The sequence below is a fragment of the Marmota monax genome, unplaced genomic scaffold, assembly GCF_021218885.2.
Source record: "Marmota monax isolate L192 unplaced genomic scaffold, Marmota_monax_Labrador192_F-V1.1 WCK01_AAM20220418_F8-fsc00068, whole genome shotgun sequence".
Lineage (NCBI taxonomy): Eukaryota > Metazoa > Chordata > Mammalia > Rodentia > Sciuridae > Marmota > Marmota monax.
This window is the reverse complement of record NW_026692352.1, coordinates 8,020,325-8,039,148: the sequence shown is the minus strand read 5'-3', so window position 1 is coordinate 8,039,148 and position 18,824 is coordinate 8,020,325. Positions and strand designations below refer to the sequence as shown.

The 18,824-nt window shown below is 37.4% G+C and overlaps 1 protein-coding gene across 3 annotated transcripts in view; it reads left to right on the top strand.

The window, feature by feature from the left end:
- Ints4 (integrator complex subunit 4) overlaps window positions 1-18,824 on the top strand; it is a 102,757-nt gene that overhangs the window by 82,409 nt on the left and 1,524 nt on the right. For all 3 annotated transcript variants that reach the window (XM_046442059.2, XM_046442060.2, XM_046442061.2), the window contains 5 exons: window positions 799-929; window positions 6,094-6,153; window positions 7,597-7,756; window positions 7,962-8,105; window positions 11,819-11,939. In XM_046442059.2, coding sequence (XP_046298015.1) covers window positions 799-929; window positions 6,094-6,153; window positions 7,597-7,756; window positions 7,962-8,105; window positions 11,819-11,939 — 616 coding nt within the window. The remainder of the gene's footprint in view (window positions 1-798; window positions 930-6,093; window positions 6,154-7,596; window positions 7,757-7,961; window positions 8,106-11,818; window positions 11,940-18,824) is intronic.

Genomic DNA, 18,824 nt, shown 5'->3' with positions numbered 1-18,824 from the left:
GCTAGTAACATGTAGGATGATACTCTTTTGTAATACTGGTAGTAGCAGTCTATAGTCAGACATGATCAGGAGGGTAAACAGACAATACCCTACCATACTGTGTAGGTGTTACTAAACTAGGATATTTGGTAGATTAGGTGTGTTAAATGCATTTTTGACTTATGATATTTTCTATTTTTGGTGGGAGGGCTGCCAGGAATTCAACAAAGGGGAGTTTAACCACTGAGCCACATTCCCAGCACTTTTTAATATTTTATTTAGAGATAGGGTCATTAAGTTGCTTAGGGCCTTACTAAATTGCTGAGGCTGGCTTTGAACTCATAGTCCTCCTGCCTCAGCCTCCCAGGCTATTCAGATTATAGGCATGTCCCACTGCACCTGGCCTTAACTTATGATATTTTCAATTTACCCTGAGCTAATTAGGACATAACCCCATCATCAGTCAAAGAACATCTGGTATTTATTTGTTCCCATAGCACAGGGAATTTGGTGTAGGGTAATGAAGTGCTTTGCAATTTCATCAATAGGTAAACTTTCATATCTTCATATCAATTAAGATGCTTTTACTACTAGATGAAAGTCTTTTTCTTCAATTGACAAAATAATTTATTTTCTTTTCACAAGATACACTATACTGATTTTACTTTGTACTTTAAAATCTTAGTTCAGAATTAAAGCATAGACATTTTTCAAAAATTTCACTTCAGAATTTCACCTAAGAAAATGGTTTGTCTGAAGAAGTCTGTACTGCTCTCAGACTGATATTTTTACTGATTATTAATTATCTTTTCCTCATAGATCATGGAAGAAACCTACAAAATGGAATTCATGTACAGTGGTGTAGAGAATAAGCAAGTAGTGATTATACATCACATGAGACTTCAGGCCAAAGCTTTGCAACTTATAGTAACTGCACGAACAACTCGAGGGTAAGACTGGGGTGATATTTTCCTTTCAGAGATACTTCCAAATGTACTCAGAGATCTCATCATGGTTAATAATCAGTAAACTGAGATTTAGGAAAGATTAGCTATGGGACATAAAATCTATTCATTTCTTTCCCGAGATATTTCAAGTGCTGTTCATGAGTTAGATTAGATCCTTGGAAATCCAGTCATGTCTCTCTTGCTAAAAACCCTCCACTGACTGTCCATTACCTACAGCATAACACAGGACTTCATATGGCAACAAAGGACATTCTGTATGTTTCTGCACAATTAGATGTCTTTAAGAATTTAGTGCCAGAAACCACTTTTTCTCTTTGGAAGGGACTAGTAAGCTTTCTCTCCAGCAGTAAAGATGAGTAAGAAGGATGTAATGTGAAGTCAGATTACCTTTTTCAAATGCAGACTTCTTTACTTACTAGTTATTTGATTAAGGACAGATCTCTGTGCCTTATTTCCCTGACTGCAAAATGGCAGCATCTATTTCATGGGAATTCTGTGAAGCATAAATGGAAAAATACGTGTAAAAACATTTAGCATGATACATAATAAGAGCTCAGTATGATAGTAGCTATAAGACTTTCTGATAATGGGAATTGCCATAATTTATCCATTCTAAGATGCATACATTTTCTTATTATAATTTCTCTGAAATCTGGTAATTTGATTTAATCTTTAAGATATCCACATACTCATTTCTAAAAAGTTTAATCCCACTGTGTCCCACTTATAACTGAGAAAAGAGAGGTATATGTGATAGTATCTGTATTTTTTATTTTTCAGATAGAACAGATGTATTTTGCAGTTAAATATAATTGTTGTAAAAAATTAAAACATTGCAGAATATGTGAAGTTTCCCTGGCTACACACCCCTATAAAACAGCTGTAATTTCATGTGTATATTTCCAGACTTTTCCCAACCCATATTAACAGATGTAGATTATAAATGTGTGTGTATTAATGTTAATTGACTTATAGTATACTTTACTATTCTACCTCCTGTTACTTTCACACTACAATATGCTGTACTTATCTTTCCATGTCACTAAAGATAATGATGTCTTTGATCTTTACTTATGCTATATTATTTTATAATTTCTATTTTTATACGTTCTTGCTTATTTTGTCACTTCTTGTCCCCCCCACCAATGATTGATTCTTTTGTTTTTTTCACCCACCAGGGGTTTATCTATACCCTAATTCTCACCTAGTCAGGTGAGAGGCAGTAGTGCATTACTGTTAAAACTATGGTGCCATGTTGCTGGCCTTCAGATCTTACCTTTACACTTTGCAAACTTAGTGACCTTGGACAAGTTATTTAACACTTCATTCATTTGTTCCCATAAGTTAAATAGGGATAACCAATTAATTACTAGTACCTACCTCTCATGGTTATTGTAAGGATTATTGAATCTTTTTTTTTTGCTGGGGGTACTGGGGGTTGAACAGAGGGGTGCTTAAATTACTGAGCCACATCCACAGCCCTTTTTATTTTTTATTTTGAGACAGGGTCTTGCTGTGTTGCCTAGGACCTTTCCAATTTCCTGAGGCTGGTTTTGAATTTGCAGTCCTCCTGCCTCAGCCTCCCAAAACACTGGGATTACAGGTGTGTGCCACCATGCCTGGCAGGATTAGAGTCATTTTATGTAAAGCCCTTAAAATACTGCCCATCACATTCATTGTAAACACTTGGCTAATATTATTTTATGTTACCTAATATTAGTTTTAGTGATACTATTATTACTCTTCCCACCCTGCTTCCCCAGTACTGGATATTGAACCCTGAGTCATTTTACCACTGAGCTACATCCCCAGACCTTTTTATTATTTTTTTGAGACAGGATCTCACTTAGTTGCTGAGGCTGGCCTTGAATTTATGTTCTTCCTGCCTAAACCTTCCAAGTCATTGGGATTAGAGTATTCTAACATTTTTAATAAGTGCATTGTTCTGATCACCTCTCTATCTTTAAGGTGAAAGTTTTACTTATTTGTCTTATATTGTTTAAATAACTTGGAATTTCACTTTGGCTTCTTATGTTTTATTGTATATCTTATTTTAAGAATGCTTTCTTAAAATATTCATTAATCATCATAAATTTATAAGACTATATGAGTTCTATATAACTTTATAAGCTTAGCTCCAATTTGCGCACCACTATTCTTTTCATATCATAATTGCCATTTAAAAATCTCTTATTCTAATTTTTTTTTATTTGACTAAAAATGTACTCTAGTAAGTATACTCAATTCAACCTTCCATTTCTGAAACTGCCTTTCTTTAGATCTCATACATAAGTGGAATTCTTTTGGAACACTTAAAATATTATTGAGTTGCCTTTTAGTGTTTAATAGTACAGTTAAGATGTCTGATGCCATCTGCTTCTCTTTCCTTTTTAGATAGCTAACTTTTCTTGGCTCAAAGCTGTAAATTTTTCTTTTTCTCTTCAGAATTAAGAAATTTCACCAGGATATATCTAGGTATGTTCTTTCCATATTGTTGCTGATTCTTGTGTTTCAACTTTATTTTTAGCTACCATTTTTTTCCTACCATTATTTCATTATTATTATTACTACTACTTTTGCTACTTCTTCTGTCCACTCTAGTTTCTCAGAATGGATTTTGTGTCCTTTGGAGCCATTTGCTCTGTGTTTTTTCTTTTGTAATTTCAATTTCTTTGTTTTTTCTACTATTTTATCATTTTAGTTTTCATCATTGTTCATTTTCATTTTTCATTCACTGTTCAGTTTGATTTTATTATTTTTTTATTTCTAAGTGTGCTTTCTTCTCTCCACTGTTTTATAGCTATTTCCTCTTGCAATGCAATATTCTTTCAAATCTTTTAGCTCTCACTGAGGTTACTTATTAGAATTATTTTTTTAAAAAAGTTTTCTGTGCCAGCTTTGACTTTATCTTATTGAGATCTACTTGGATTTCTTTACAGCTCCTGATTTTTCTTTATAACTGAGTATTTTTTTCATATTATTTGCATACTTAGAAATGAAAGTCTAAACTAATTTAAGTAAGTAATTGGCATAGCTCCCCAACAGCTGTAGGTCAGTGTTTAATTTCCCCTAGTGAGCTTTATTCACTGCTTTCCTTCCTCACCTCAAGGAAAAAGTGGGCATTCTTAATGGTAGAGACCTGCTTCATATAGCATGTAGGTGAAGCTACCTGCTGTTTTGGGATTGGGGGAGAGTTCCCAAATATGTTTGTATTTTGCTGCTCGGAATCATTCTAAGCTAAGGCTTTATAATCAGGCCAAAAAATGTTACTTCTTGGCCAAATTGCTTTCCTATGTGCCCAAGCATGGCTGGAATTCTCCCCTTCAGCCTCCTCGCTCCTTGTCAACTTTGGTGGGTTAATCTTACTATTAAATTTCAGTTCCATTTCTTAGGCTGTATCACTTAAGAAAGTTTCAGGTAGTACACCTGGGAATATGGCTTAGAGGTAGAACACTTGTGTGTGGCATGTGTGTAAGTCCCTGGATTCAATTCCCAGCACTGCCTCCCCCCCAAAAAAAAAAAAATTTAAGTACTACCTTTCTTGGGAAAGAATTTACATAAATGTTGCTTATAGAATAGGTTTCCATTTGCCATTTCCCATTTATTCATTCAGCAAATATTTAGTGACTGCTGCTTTGCCAGGAAGTATACAATGAGGAACACAAAGTCCCTATTGTCACAGAGCTTACATGTTAGTAGAAAGTCTAAACCAGTTTAAGAACCTTGATACCATTCTCTAATATATTTTATTAAAGAAAGAGTTTTTGTTTTTTCTTGATTGGAACTTGCTTCTCCAGTGAATAATCGGTAAATGAATATAAATGGGAAGTTCATGTATTAATTACATACAAGAAAGATAAAGAAAATACACAAAGTTATGATGAATTTTATTGGTCTAGCATGTTGCCTGGATTACATTAGATATACAATGGGTTTTTACTGAAATGAAATACTCTACGAGGCTAAAGAAGCCAAGATAGGGCTGGGATTGTGGCTCAGCGGTAGAGCCTTTGCCTAGCATGCATGGGGCCCTGGGTTTGATCCTCAGCACCACATAAAAATAAATGAATGGGGGCTGGGGATGTGGCTCAAGTGGTAGCACACTCGCCTGGCATGTGTACAGCCTGGGTTCGATCCTCAGCACCACATACAAAAAAAGATGTTGTATCTGCCGAAAACTAAAAAAAATAAATATTAAAATTCTCTCTCTCTCTTTCTCTCTTTCTCTCTTTCTCTCTCTCTCTCTCTCTCTCTCTCAAAGAAATTCAATAAAAACATTTTTAAAAAATGAATGAATGGAATAAAGGTATTGTGTCCAACTACAACTAAAAAAATAAATAATAATAATAATAATAATAATAATAATAAAAAGAAGCCAAGATAGTGGAAGAAAGATAGTCTGTGTCTGGGGGTAAAGAAGTAAGAAAATTTGTTCCCCTTCTGCATGAGAATTTACCTTTGATTCACTTTTCATCTGTTCTCTGGAATTCTGATAGTGCCAACTATATTAGCAGGCCATACTGGTGTAGAAAAATTGATCTCTTAGTAAATTATCTGACTAGAAGTATAAATGAACTAAGTTTCGTGATATAGATATCATCACTCTGGGCTTCACAGAATGCAGTGATTCTTTTATCTGGACATAGCTGATACAAGGAAGCTACACCTACATTAGCACCTATGGAGCATAAGACTTTTAAGCTAGGATGGTCTCCTTACCTGCCTTATGTAGATCTCTTCTCTTTGAACCCAAGCTGTCAGCTACGGAATCAAAACTCCAGGACTCTTGTGGGGCTGCTCAAGGACTCCTGCACAAATGGGACTTGATGCTACAGTGTTAGGGGTTGTGCTCTTGTCAGTTAGCCTTAGAGTCCAGTGCCAAGTGTGGCCTATGATAGTCTTTGATTTTGAGTCTGTCTTTAACCTAATGAACATTGAAGTCATTTAATTGGGCCTCCAGAGTCCTGACAGTTATTTTTCCCTGAGATCCATTAGGAGTCCTGTTTCTCTGAGAGATCATTTTATAATGTAATATACTCTTTCTCCTTTCATGAATGCTTAGATTTCTGGGACTTCTGGATCACACTCTTTAGTTTACAGATCTCACATGCAAGTTGCTTATTTACTTTGCATTTCTTTTCTGCAGAGTTGACCCTTTATATGGGATGTGTGAAAAATTTTTACAGGAAGTGGACTTTTTTCAGAGGTAAGTATTTCATAACTCCTCTGGCTTATTAAATTTTGGTTATGCAGAGAATAACTTAACAGGCACCAAGAGTGACCACAAACCAGGTTACTTGGTTTAGCCCATGCAGGCAAGCTATTGTCTATGGTAGTGCGCCCTTATTTGATATTTTCTTTAATTGTGTATAAACTTCTTTGAAGATAAAGCTTCAAAATTAAATGTACAACCAGATAATTAAAACATTGGGAATTGTTTGGATTCAGCTCTCAGCTGGGCCATAAAAATACCAGTATTATAAAGAAAACTCATAAACTGGTTGAAAGATCACACTTTCATATTTATTTATAATCTACAAAGAATTGTTCTATAATTCTGTAGGTAAGTTTTATTCTGTAGGGTAGATATTTTTCTGTTCTGTTTGAAGTGAATTAACAGATTCAATAGATGAGTGGGAAGGCTTGGTGAAGAAAGTGAGAGTTTAGGAAACGACCAAACTTGTGGTGCTGGCAGTATATGCTTTTAAAGGAACTGATTAAGTCTAATAGTTATTTCTTCTGTCTGCTGTTCCTGCCCTCTTGAACTGAGGTTTTTATGACCCTACACTTCTCATTCTTTTTTTCATTTGATGATAGCTTCCTGTAGGACTAGGTTGCATTACCACCATTCACCAGCAGGTGTTGCTTGTTAGTAAAAGGTACAGATTAGCTTGGCTCTGTGTTAGACCTCTGGATTCAAATGTGAAATTTAAATTCATGTCTTACTTTTGGTTTTAGATACTTCAGAGTTTATTTTTGCATAGTTGGGCTAAAGAGGTTTGGGGGAAGGTTACAGCTTTAAGTTGCCTAAGTTCTTCACCTGTTGTTAACTAGAGCTGCATATTTCTTAATTCAGCCTCAGAGGTCCTCTGCAGATATCATCCCTTGAGTGAATTTTTTTAACTCCCCTTCCACAAGGCAGAGTACTATGGAATCAATATGAGCTGGGAATCAGTTACTTAATATTTCTGAATCTCAATGTAACATCATCCTCTCTGAATCTCAGTGTTCCTATTGCTTAAATATAAGCTCCATTAAAACAGTTCATTTCTTCTCCTTCACTTGCTATTATATTCCCAGTATCTAGAATAGTACTTAGCACTTGATAGGTTCTAAAAACATATTTGTTAAATTAATTAAAGGATCTGTAAGAAAAAATAATTTTAACAGTGCACAGGTTTGCTGGAAGGTTTAAATACAGTCATATAAAACATTTAAGTGTGTGTTTGACATACAGTGTTATTCAATAGCAGTTTCTTATGATGAGCATAACATTAGGGCATAATTATCTGAATACCTGTCTGTTATAGTTGTGAACTTTGAGCTCCTCCCACTTTAACACTCGACCTATTTCAGGGGTTGGCAGATGTCTGAGGCTCAGCCCGTGATGAATTAATGCATAATCAGTTGCTTCTCTTTGTTCCTCCAGGTGTTTCATCGCCGATTTGCCCCATTTGCAGGATAGCTTTGTGGATAAACTTCTTGACCTTATGCCCCGACTCATGACATCCAAACCTGCTGAAGTGGTCAAAATTCTACAGACCATGCTGCGTCAGAGTACTTTCTTGCACCTCCCGCTTCCAGAGCAGGTCAGGGTCTACATCCTGCCCCTTCAGACCAAATTGTCCAGATATGAAAACTATCTACTGTGGTGAGCTTCTTTTATCAGTGGAGCAGCTGCTAAGCCCCTTCCTGTGATTGGCTCCTGCATACCCACCTATTAGATACTAAGACTGTTTTGTTACCCGAGCTTGACCTGGCATTTGAGTCATCATATTTTCTTTTTGCTTATAGATCCATAAAGCCTCTGCTACCATCATTGAGCCAGCAGGAGAATCAGATAATCCTTTGCGGTTTACATCTGGGTTGGTGGTGGCCTTGGATGTTGATGCAACCCTGGAACACGTGCAGGATCCTCAGAACACTGTGAAGGTCCAGGTCTGTTAGGTTGTGGTTCATATGGAACTTTAGAGTGACCTTATATTGAAGCATTTAATTTTAGTATCCCTCTTTATCTAAGAGGTTGAAACCGGGAAAGGAGAAGAGATGGAAATGAACCTTTGTGGAAAAGAGCCTGGGCTTGAAACTGTGCTGCTGAGCAACTCTTACTTGGTAGAGCAAGTTAGATTAAACTCTAAGCCTTAAGGGCTGGGGTTGTGGCTCACCAGTAGAGCACTTGCCCAGCATGTTTGAGGCCCTGGGTTTGATCCTTAGCACAACATAAAAATAAATAAATAATTTAAAAATAACAAAAAACTCTTAAGCCTTATACAACTGACAAATAGAAATAGTTGACATTGAAATGGAATGACGTATATTAGGTCCCCAGTACCCAGCAAACGTTTAATGAATGATCGGGCCCTTTCTATTCTATAACATGAGGTTAAGACTTGATCCTTTTTAATATCACCCCCACTCTTCCTATTCCCCCAAAAAAAGCTTGGGCACAAAGGTACTCACCTTTACTCAGGAGACTAGGAAGGGAGCATTGTTTGAGCACAGGAGTTCAAGACCAGCCTTTGTAACATCTCAAAAAGTAAAAAGGAAAAAAAAAAAAGACTTGATATTTTATTACAGCAATTTGTAAATGACAAGTCTTTTTCAGGCTTTAGGTATATAAGTAGGTCAACTGGCAAACAGAATGTATGGGTGGGAAAAAGCAATCACTAGGAAATATTTTTTCCCAAGTTAGATGTATTAGAAACACATGAATGATATAGTAGATCTGCTAAGCAATTCACCTTTTGCACCCATCCATCCTTCCATCCATTTGTGCATTAGTGCTTATTCTATCACACATGCTGAGTGCTGTGGTTGCCAAGTAAATATCTCATAGTTCTGCCTACAATCCCAGCAGGAGGCTGAGGAAGGAAGATTACAAGTTCAAGGCCAGCCTCAGCAACTTATAAATAATTCAGTGAGACCCTGTCTCTAAATAAAATATTAAAAAGAACTGGGGATTTGGCTCATTTCACTCCTCAGTACCAATAAATAAGTAAATGAATGAATGAATGAGAATATAGCTTAGTAATAAAGTACCCCTGAGTTCAATCCTCAGTACTATCCTCTGCCCTGCAAAGAAGTCACAGTTCTTGCTCTTAGGATGCTCACAGTTGCATTAGGAGACAGACAAATGCATGGACAATTATGAAACAAAAGTTCAGTGATTAGATAAATTAACCAGATAAATTAACACCAGAGAAGTTAATATGATTACTGTGATGGAGGCTAATGAAAGGAACTGCTTTGTGGAGATGCTAGAGTATGGTGGGATTTAAAAGGATGATAACAACAAAGAAGGGCGAAAGGAGGTGTTCTAGACAGAAGGTGTGAGTGCAAACAGGGGTGTGAGCACTGGCAGTAAGTACAATCAGAGGGCAGAAAAATAGTCTGGAGCATGCAGGGAAGCCTTCCTGAAGGAGGTAAGGATGCGTCAGGCCTTGAAGATGGTATTTTTTGGCTATGGTGACAATAGGAGAACACGACTCTGACTTCCCAGCAGGAATTTTACAAATCATGAGACTTACAGAGAATTAATTCTGTGCTAGCTATGAAGTTGTTCTGCATTGCCCCCCACCTCTACCACCCCTTAGTGTTCATCCCAGCTGTTCTTTAGAATCTCAGCATTAGAGAATACTGATGAATAATCTGCAGCAATTAAATCAGAATCCTCTGAGCTCATAAGTGATTTTTTTCAAGAGTTTATAGGTAATTCTTTTGGGCAGTCAGCAATTCTAATGAGAAGCACTGTTTCACAATGTCCCTGAAAAAAAGTTTCCAGACCAACTAAGCATAAATGAGGTTGTAGATAGTCTAGCAGATGACCCTTAAATAATCTATCTCCTGAAAACTCCCCTTTGTAGCAACTCCCCTGCAGGCGTGGGCAAACTGATGCCTCTGCTGGTGGGAACTGGGACTCTTACTGCCCTGTCATGCAACAGCTTCATTGTTTTGAAAGTGCTGTAGAGTATAACCACCATACCCTGCCATCTCCTTTGTTCTATCTAGGTACTGTTTTAAGTATAAGACATATAGCAGTAAATATGCCTCAGAGAATATATGGAGATTGCATTTTTTTTTAATATTTACTTTTTAGTTTTTTTTTTTAGGTAGCACAATATCTTTATTTTATTTTTATGTGGTGCTGAGGATCGAACCCAGTTCCCCACACATGCCAGGCGAGCACGCTACCACTTGAGCCACATCCCCAACCCCAAGAGATTACATTCTTTATTAAAAGTATGTTTGTTTTTTAAAGTAGGCTTTCTAGGAACTCCATTTAATAACATTTCTTAGCCTAGTGCAGGTTACTATATTTTACCTAAGGCTGATAGGAGATGCAGTTTTTAGTTGTTCCGAAATTCAGAATATAAATCATACTGTCTGTTTTCTTCTCCTGACCTCCATGAGCCAAAGCTTTCTCAGCTGCCCTCTTGGGCATAGTAGAGGAGTGAAGGAAAGCTTCCATCAGCTTTCTCACAGAGGAATTGAAGCCTTTCACCAAGAGCAGTTTTGTTGAGAATGCTGGGAGGTTCTTCCACCTTTGTTGTTTTCTTTCTCTTGCTCATCCCTGTGTCAGCCCTCCTCCACCCCTCTTTTTAAAAATTAAAGCCCACCTACTTATCTCTAAAGATAACAAGGATCAGGAAGCTGGGATACTGGAGTTTTCTGCTGTCATAGGTTTGAGGCACAGAGCCTGGAAGTAGATTGAGGAGAAGCAGCTTAAAGAAAGAAGGGTAACTGGATGCAGTGGTGCATGTCTGCAGTCCCAGATTCTCAGGAGGCTGAGACAGAATCATTTGAGCCCAGGAAATTGGGGCTGTATTGTGCTCTGCCTATCAGTTGTTTGTACTAAGAGTCAGTAATGGGATTGTGCTTATGAACAGCCACTGCACTGCAGCCTGTGTGACATGGTGAGACCCGATCCCTTAAGTTAAAAAAAGAAAGAAGGGTAGAATCAGGGAGGCCTGAGAGGAGATAAAAGGATTATGGTAAATGGTCAGAGATAGGCTTCCCAAAATCCAAAATTGAAAGAACTGTGCAGTTCTCCACTGTGCCCTTATCAGTATATTTATATGGAGCAGGTCCTATGTGGCACTAGGATCATTTTTATATGTTCCTATATTCATTTGTATGCCATGCCATGGAATAGGTCTTCTACATGGGTTTCTGGGAGGCCCCAGGATGTAGAGGAAAGAACTCTGTCCATTTGTGAGATGTGAAGATCTGGCCAGTGGTTGGTTCACACCCTTCATAAAGTCCTTTCTCTTTAGAAAGAGACAGATAAATGCCTTCTTTGCTGCTTGAAATCTAATGCAGAAAATACAGTTGACAAAAATTTCTGCATACATGCTGATTGTGGTGGATGCTGGTCCCTCATGGGATTCATAGCCAAGGAGGGAAGATCATTCTGCCTCGTGGTACTTGGGAGGGTTTTCAGAAATTCAAGAGATGTTTACTGGACATTGCGTTGTGCTGGGGCAGCAGCTACAGAGATGTCTATAGTGTTGCTCTTGCCTCAAGGAGCTTTGCTTTATAAAGGCTGGTGTCATTTTTCTTCTCATGTTTTGGGGTTCACTGCCACCATCAAGTTTTCTTAATTGTTCTTTCTTCTGCCTTTTGTTTTTCTTTTCATTTTTGGTATCTCTTAGGTCTTATATCCAGATGGTCAAGCTCAGATGATCCACCCCAAACCAGCAGACTTCCGAAATCCTGGCCCAGGGCGTCACCGTCTCATCACTCAAGTGTACCTCTCCCATACCGCTTGGACAGGTAAGGAGTCAGGGACCTGGGGATTATGCTCCTAGAGATTACACTCAACCTTTAGCATTTGTTTTTTAGTTTGAGGGAAAAAATACATGTTTGAATCATGTACTGAGGATTGAATGTGATTCTTTAGGGAGTTCCTAAGATCAAACTGGGTACATTTGGACTAATTTGCTATACTGATTGCACAAGCAGTGAGATTCTTGTACAAGAGGTTATAGTGGAATGGAGTTTCATGGAAAGAGCCCTGGGCTGGACACCAGGAGAATGCATGTTGTTCTGACTCTGCCACCAGTTTGCTGCATGACCTCGGGCAAGTCTGAGTCTGTTTCTTTCCTCAGCTTAAAAAAAAGGTGGTGATTCTCAACCAATAAATTAATTGTGAAGATTACTCCCTCTGGAAATTACAGTTTCATTTCCTTATGAAAAATTTAAAACCACTGTCTCTTTTCTATGAACAGTTCAATTAATTCCCCTGAAACAAGTAAAATGACACATAACTTCCCATCCCTCCCACACATGGATGGTCTATGGAGTGATGCAGAGCAAGGGGATCTGTTAATACAGCAACTGAATAGAACATGCACAGTTGGTGAAAGGACAGAGATGTCATACAAGTTTATTTTTTTATTCTTTTTTTCCCCTTTAATCTGGGAGAAATCAAATGCAAAAGACATTTTATTCAAGCCTATAAGTTTGCTTTGGAAAACTTAAAAAGAGACTCAGACTGCAAAACCTAAAACATGGGGCTGAATTGACCTTGGTGATATTTCCTGAATCATTGAAGATGAGACAGGGTCTCACTGAGTTGCTTAATACCTTGCCATTGCTGAGGCTGGCTTTGAACCCTTGATCCTCCTGTCTCAGCCTCCCGAGCCACTGGGATTACAGGCGTGCACCACTGTGCCCAGCCACATCAGATGTTTTCTTATTTAAAATTACTTATTTGAGATTCTCTCCCATTAGAATGTAGCCTCCATTGCAGCAGGAAACTTGCTCATCTGTATTTCTGTATCCCTGGTGCCTATACGTCCTATGTCCTTAGTGCGTGACATGCAGTAGGCCCTCAACAAATAGTGAAAACAGAATGCATGATTTTTAAAAAAAAAAAATTTAATTTATTTTAATTAGTTATACATTTCAGTAGACTATCTTTTCTATCCCCACATCCCCTCCCCTCCCCTTCCCTCCCATCACTTCCCTCTACCTAATCTAAGGTAACGCTATTCTTCCCTAGTGCCCCCACCTTATTGTGAATTAGCATCTGCATATTAGAGAAAACATTTGGTCTTTGGTTTTGTGGGATTGTCTTATTTCGCTTAGCATGATATTCTCCAACTCCAACCATTTACTGGCAAATGCCATAATTTTACTCTTCTTGAAAGCTGAGTAATGAGTATATATACCACATTTTCTTTATCCATTCATCTATTGAGGGACACCTAGGTTGGTTCCATAGACTAGCTATTGTGAATTGAGCTGCTATAAACATTCATGTGGCTGCATCACTATAGTATGCTGAATATAAGTCCTTTGGGTATAAAACAAGGAGTGGAATACCTGGGTCAAATAGTGGTTCCATTCCCAATTTTCAGAGGAATCTCCATACTGCTTTCTGTAGTGGTTGCACCAGTTTGCAGTCCCACCAGCAATGTATGAGTGTACCTTTTTCACCACATCCTTGCCAACATTTATTGTTGCCTGTATTCTTTTTTTTTTTTATAAAAAATTATTTTTTAGTTGTAGTTGGACACAGTACCTTTATTTCACTTATTTATTTTTATGTGGTGCTGAGGATTAAACCCAGGGTCTTGCACGTTTGAGGCAAGTGCTTTACCACTGAGCCACACCCCATACCTGTTGCCTGTATTCTTGATAATTGCCATTCTGACTGGAGTGAGATGCAATCTTAGAGTAGTTTTGATTTGCATTTCTCTAATTGCTAGAGGTGTTGAACACTTTTTCATACATTCATTTATCAATTGTATTTCTTCTTCTGTAAAGTGTCTGTTGAGTTCCTTAGCATATTTATTGATTGGGTTATTTGTTTTTTTGGTGTTAAATTTTTTGAGTTCTTTACATATCCTAGAGATTAATGCTTTATCAGAGGTGCATGTAGGAAAGATTTTCTCCCAATCTGTACGCTGTCTCTTCACTTTATTAATTGTTTCCTTTGCTGAGAAGAAACTTTTTCATTTGAATCAATCCCATTTATTTATTCTTGATTTTACTTCTTGCTCTTTAGGAGTTTTGTTAAGGAAGTCAGATCCTAGGTCAACGTGGTGAAGGTTTGGACTTATTTTTTCTTCTATTAGGCACAGGGTCTCTGGTCTAGTGCCTAAATCTTTGATCCACTATGAGTTGATTTTTGTACAGGGTGAGAGAGAGAGAGAGGTTTAATTTCGTTTTGCTACATATGGATTTCCAGTTTTGCCAGCACCATTTGTTGAATAGGCTTTTTCTACAGTGAATGTTTTTGGCACCTTTGTCTAGTATGACATAACCATATTTATATGGGTTTGTCTCTGTGTACTCTATTCTGTACCAGTGGTCTACAAGTCTGTTTTGGTGCCAATACCATGATGTTTTTATTATTATAGTTCTGTAGTGTAGTTTAAGGTCTGATATTGTGATGCCTCCTGCTTCAGTTTTGTTGATAAGGAGTGCTTTAGCTGTTCTGGATCTCTTATTTTTCCAAATAAATTCCATGATTGCATTTTCTATTTCTGTGAAGAATGTCCTTGGGATTTTAATAGGAATTGCATTAAATCTGTATCACTCTTTTGGTAGTATGGCCATTTTGACAATATTAATTCTGCCTAACCAGGAACATGGGAGATCTTTCCATCTTCTGAAGTTTTCTTCAATTTCTTTCTTAAGTATTCTATAGTTTTCATTGTAGAGGTCTTTTGCCTCTTCTGTTAGACTGATTCCCATTTTATTTATTTATTTTTGAGGCTATTGTGAATAGAATAGTTTTCCTAATTTCTGTTTCAGTAGATTCATCGCTGATTTATAGGAATGCATTTGATTTATGGGTGTTGATTTTATATCCTGCTACTTTGCTGAATTCATTTATTAGTTTTCTGGTGGAATTTTTTTGGATCTTCTAGATATAGAATTATGTCATCAGCAAACAGTGATAGTTGGAATTCTTCTTTACCTATTTGTATCTCTTTAATTTCTTTCTTTTGTCTACTTGCTCTGTCTAGAGTTTCAAGGATGATATTGAATAGAAGTGGTGAAAGAGGTCATCATTGTCTTATTCCAGTTTTTAGCACGAATGCTCTCAATTTTTCTCCATTTAGAATGATGCTGGCCTTGGGTTTAGCATATATAGTATTTTACAATGTTGAGGCATGTTCCTACTATCCCTAGTTTTTCTTTCTTTTTTTTTTTTTTTTTAAGATAGAGTGAGAGAGGGAGGGAGAGAGAGAGAGAGAGAGAGAGAATTTTTAATATTTATTTTTTAGTTTTCGGTGGACACAACATCTTTGTTTGTATGTGGTGCTGAGGATCGAACCCGGGCCGCACGCATGCCAGGAGAGCGCGCTACCGCTTGAGCCACATCCCCAGCCCCGAGTTTTTCTAATGTTTTGAACATGAAGGCGTGCTGTATTTTGTCAAATGCTTTTTCTGCATCTGTTGAGATGATCATATAATTCTTATTTTTAAGTCTCTTAATATGATAAATTACTTTTATTGATTTGCATATGTTGAATCAACAGCCCTGCATCCCTGGGATGAATCCCACTTGATTGTGGTGCACTATCTTTTTAATATGTAGGCCAACATGGTAAAGATTAATATGTACGTGATTTGCCAGAATTTTATTGAGAATTTTTGCATCTGTGTTCATCAGGGATATTGGTCTGAAGTTTTCTTTCCTTCATGTGTCTTTGTTTGGTCATAGAATGAGTTTGTAAGGGTTCCCTCCTTTTCTATTCACGAAATACTTTGAGGAGTATTGGTGTTAATTTTTCTTTAAAAGTCTTGTAGAACTCAGCTGAGAATCCATCTGGGCTTTTCTTGGTTCATAGACTTTTGATGGAGTTTTCTATTTCATCACTTGAAATTGATCTGTTTAAATCATGTATGACCTTCTTATTCAGTTTTGGTAGGTCACATGTCTCTAGAAATTTGTCTAGAAAAATGTCTTTGATATTTTCTATTTTATTACAGTATAAATTTTTAAAATAGTTTCTTATTATCTTCTGTATTTTAGACATGTCTGTTGTGATATTTCCTTCTTCATCTTGTATTTTAGTAATTTGAGTTTTCTCTCTTTTTCTCTTTGTTAGCTTGGCCAGGGGTTTATCTGTTTTATTTATTTTTTCAAAGAACCAACTTTTTGTGTTGTCCATTTTTTTAAATTGTTTCTTTTGTTTCAATTTCATTAATTTCAGCTCTGATTTTAATTATTTCCTGTCTTCTGCTTTTGTTGTTGATTTGTTCTTCTTTTTGTAGGGCTTTAAGACCTAGTGTTAGGTCATTTATTTGTTGACTTTTTATTCTTTTAATGAATGCACTCAATGTAATAAACTTTCCTCTTAGTACTGCCTTCATAGTGTGCCAGTGATTTTGATATGTTGTAACAGTGTTCTCATTTACCTCTAGGAATTTTTTTTTTATTTCATCCTTGATTTCTTCTACAATCCATTCATCTTTAATTATGTATTATTTAGTAGCTTCTATCTTTTATTTTCTTGTTGGTTTTTAATTTCATTCCATTGTGGTCTGATAGAATGCAGGGTATTATCTCTGTTTTTTTTGTTTTTTTTAACTAAGAGTTGCTTTGTGGCATACTATATGTCTATTTTAGAGAAGGAGCCATGTGCTGTTGAGAAGAAAGTATATTTGTTCGTTGATGGATGAAATATTTCCATATATGTCTGTTAAGTCTAAATTATTGATTGTATTATTTAGTTCTATAGTTTCTTTTTTTTAATATTTATTTTTTAGTTGTATACAATACTTCATTTTGTTTATTTATTTTTATGTGGTGCTGAGGATTGAACCCAGGGCCTCGCACATGCTAGGTGAGTGCTCTACCTCTGAGCCACAACCCCAGCCCAATATAGTTTCTTTTTTTAAATAATTTTTAGTTGTAGTTGGACACAATACCTTTGTTTTATTTATTTTTATGTGGTGCTGAGGATTGAACCCTGGGCCTCACATATGCTAGGCGAACACTCTATGTCTGAGCCACAACCCCAGCCCCTCTATAGTTTCCTTATTTCGTTTTTGTTTAGAAGATCTGTCCAGTAGTGAGAGAGGTGTGTTAAAGTCACCCATGGAATGCATGATTTTAATTGGCAGTTAAAATTCATTCAATTCTTAGACCAACTCTGTGGTGGGAATTAGTGTTTTCTTCATTTCATGGGTATATAAACAGAGCCATATGGCTGCTTAGCAATGGTGCCAAAGCTGGCATGCAGATGTCTTAGCTCCCAATCCCTTGCTCCTTCACTCTACCATGCTCCCTTCTTCCCTGGGACTGGAAAGAGAAACGTGTTCTCATTCTAAATGTACTTACATCTCCTTTGTCCTTACCCAGGAGAGATTTTTGCCTGGAATTTGTAGGGAACTCCTTTAGTCCCTCAGCAGCTCTCCACTGGGGCTGCTTCTCTGGGAGAAAGGATGCTGCCATGCAGGAAACTGAGTCCCATCAGCCATCTTTCAAAGTCTGCCTCCCTTGCTATGTGAGCCTGAAGAAAAAGCTTTCATTTTTCTTATCTTTAAAATGGAAATAAGAATGTATAAGATATATTCTTCCAGGCATGTTGAATTATATGATTTATCCCAGATATCATTTGTCTCTCCCACTCTTTTATTTTCTCTTTTCTCTCCTTTTTTCCTGTGGCATTGAATTGCTATTCTTATGAAATTCTGATAAGTGAAGGCAAAAATGCCCCTGTGGGGTAAGTTCTATATACACTCCTTCTGACTTTACCATGATATGGCTCCTTGGAAATGCTGTGAGAGCCACATCTGTGGTTGTGGTTGGCTGTGTGGGACAGAGTAGGAGAGTGTGGTGGGACAGCTGATGCTGACACCTGCCCTGGCTCCACCCTGCGTGAAAGATTCTGCTGGAGTCTGGAACTAGAGAGTAATGCTGGTGTCATTACGTACCCACTGGTCCATGGCATAAAGCCCCCATATGATGTGGGTGTGTGCATACTGCAGAACTGGTAAATGGCAGTAGAGTCTGCTCTCAGGTCTGATGCTGAACTCTCAGGTTGACATGTTTGCTCTGCCTTGGCTGCCTGTAAATCTTTCCATTACTGAGGATAGCAATCTAATCTCTGCTCTGACTTCTAGAGAGAAGTCTAGAAATGACAGAAATAGGCTGAGGAGACATTGAGAAGTCCTGAAGCCTCTCCCTTGTTCATTTAGATCAACCCAGGTCACTCCTGTTCTTTGAACTTCTTAGCTTGAGGCTTGTCTTTAACTCTTATACTTTTTTCACAATTTGTGCCAGAGTAAGGAGGATATCCCAAGTTAAATCTGTTCCTGGCCTTTCTGCTTGCCTTTAGCTTTTTCTGAAATCTTTTTCTCCTTTTTCAGTAAGGAAGCCATGTGGTTAATAGAAAGATTAATTGCCTCACTTTGTATACTGGGCTCAAATTCTGTCACAGGTGTGGATTTGGGCAGCCACTTAGAACCTCTCTGAGCTGCAGAATTTTTTTTCAAGATTGTGACAATCTTTCTTTCATGATGTGGCAGGGTAAGAATTCCTGGGGTGTGTGCTTGGCACAGAGCAGGTGTTGTATTACAGAGCCTTCCTGCACTCCCTTCTCAGTATGCAAACCCTTGATGAGAGCAGACTGCACTCCATGGTAGCCATCTCTGTCTCCTCAAACAGCTAGCAACTTGCAGGGAGCTCTTATT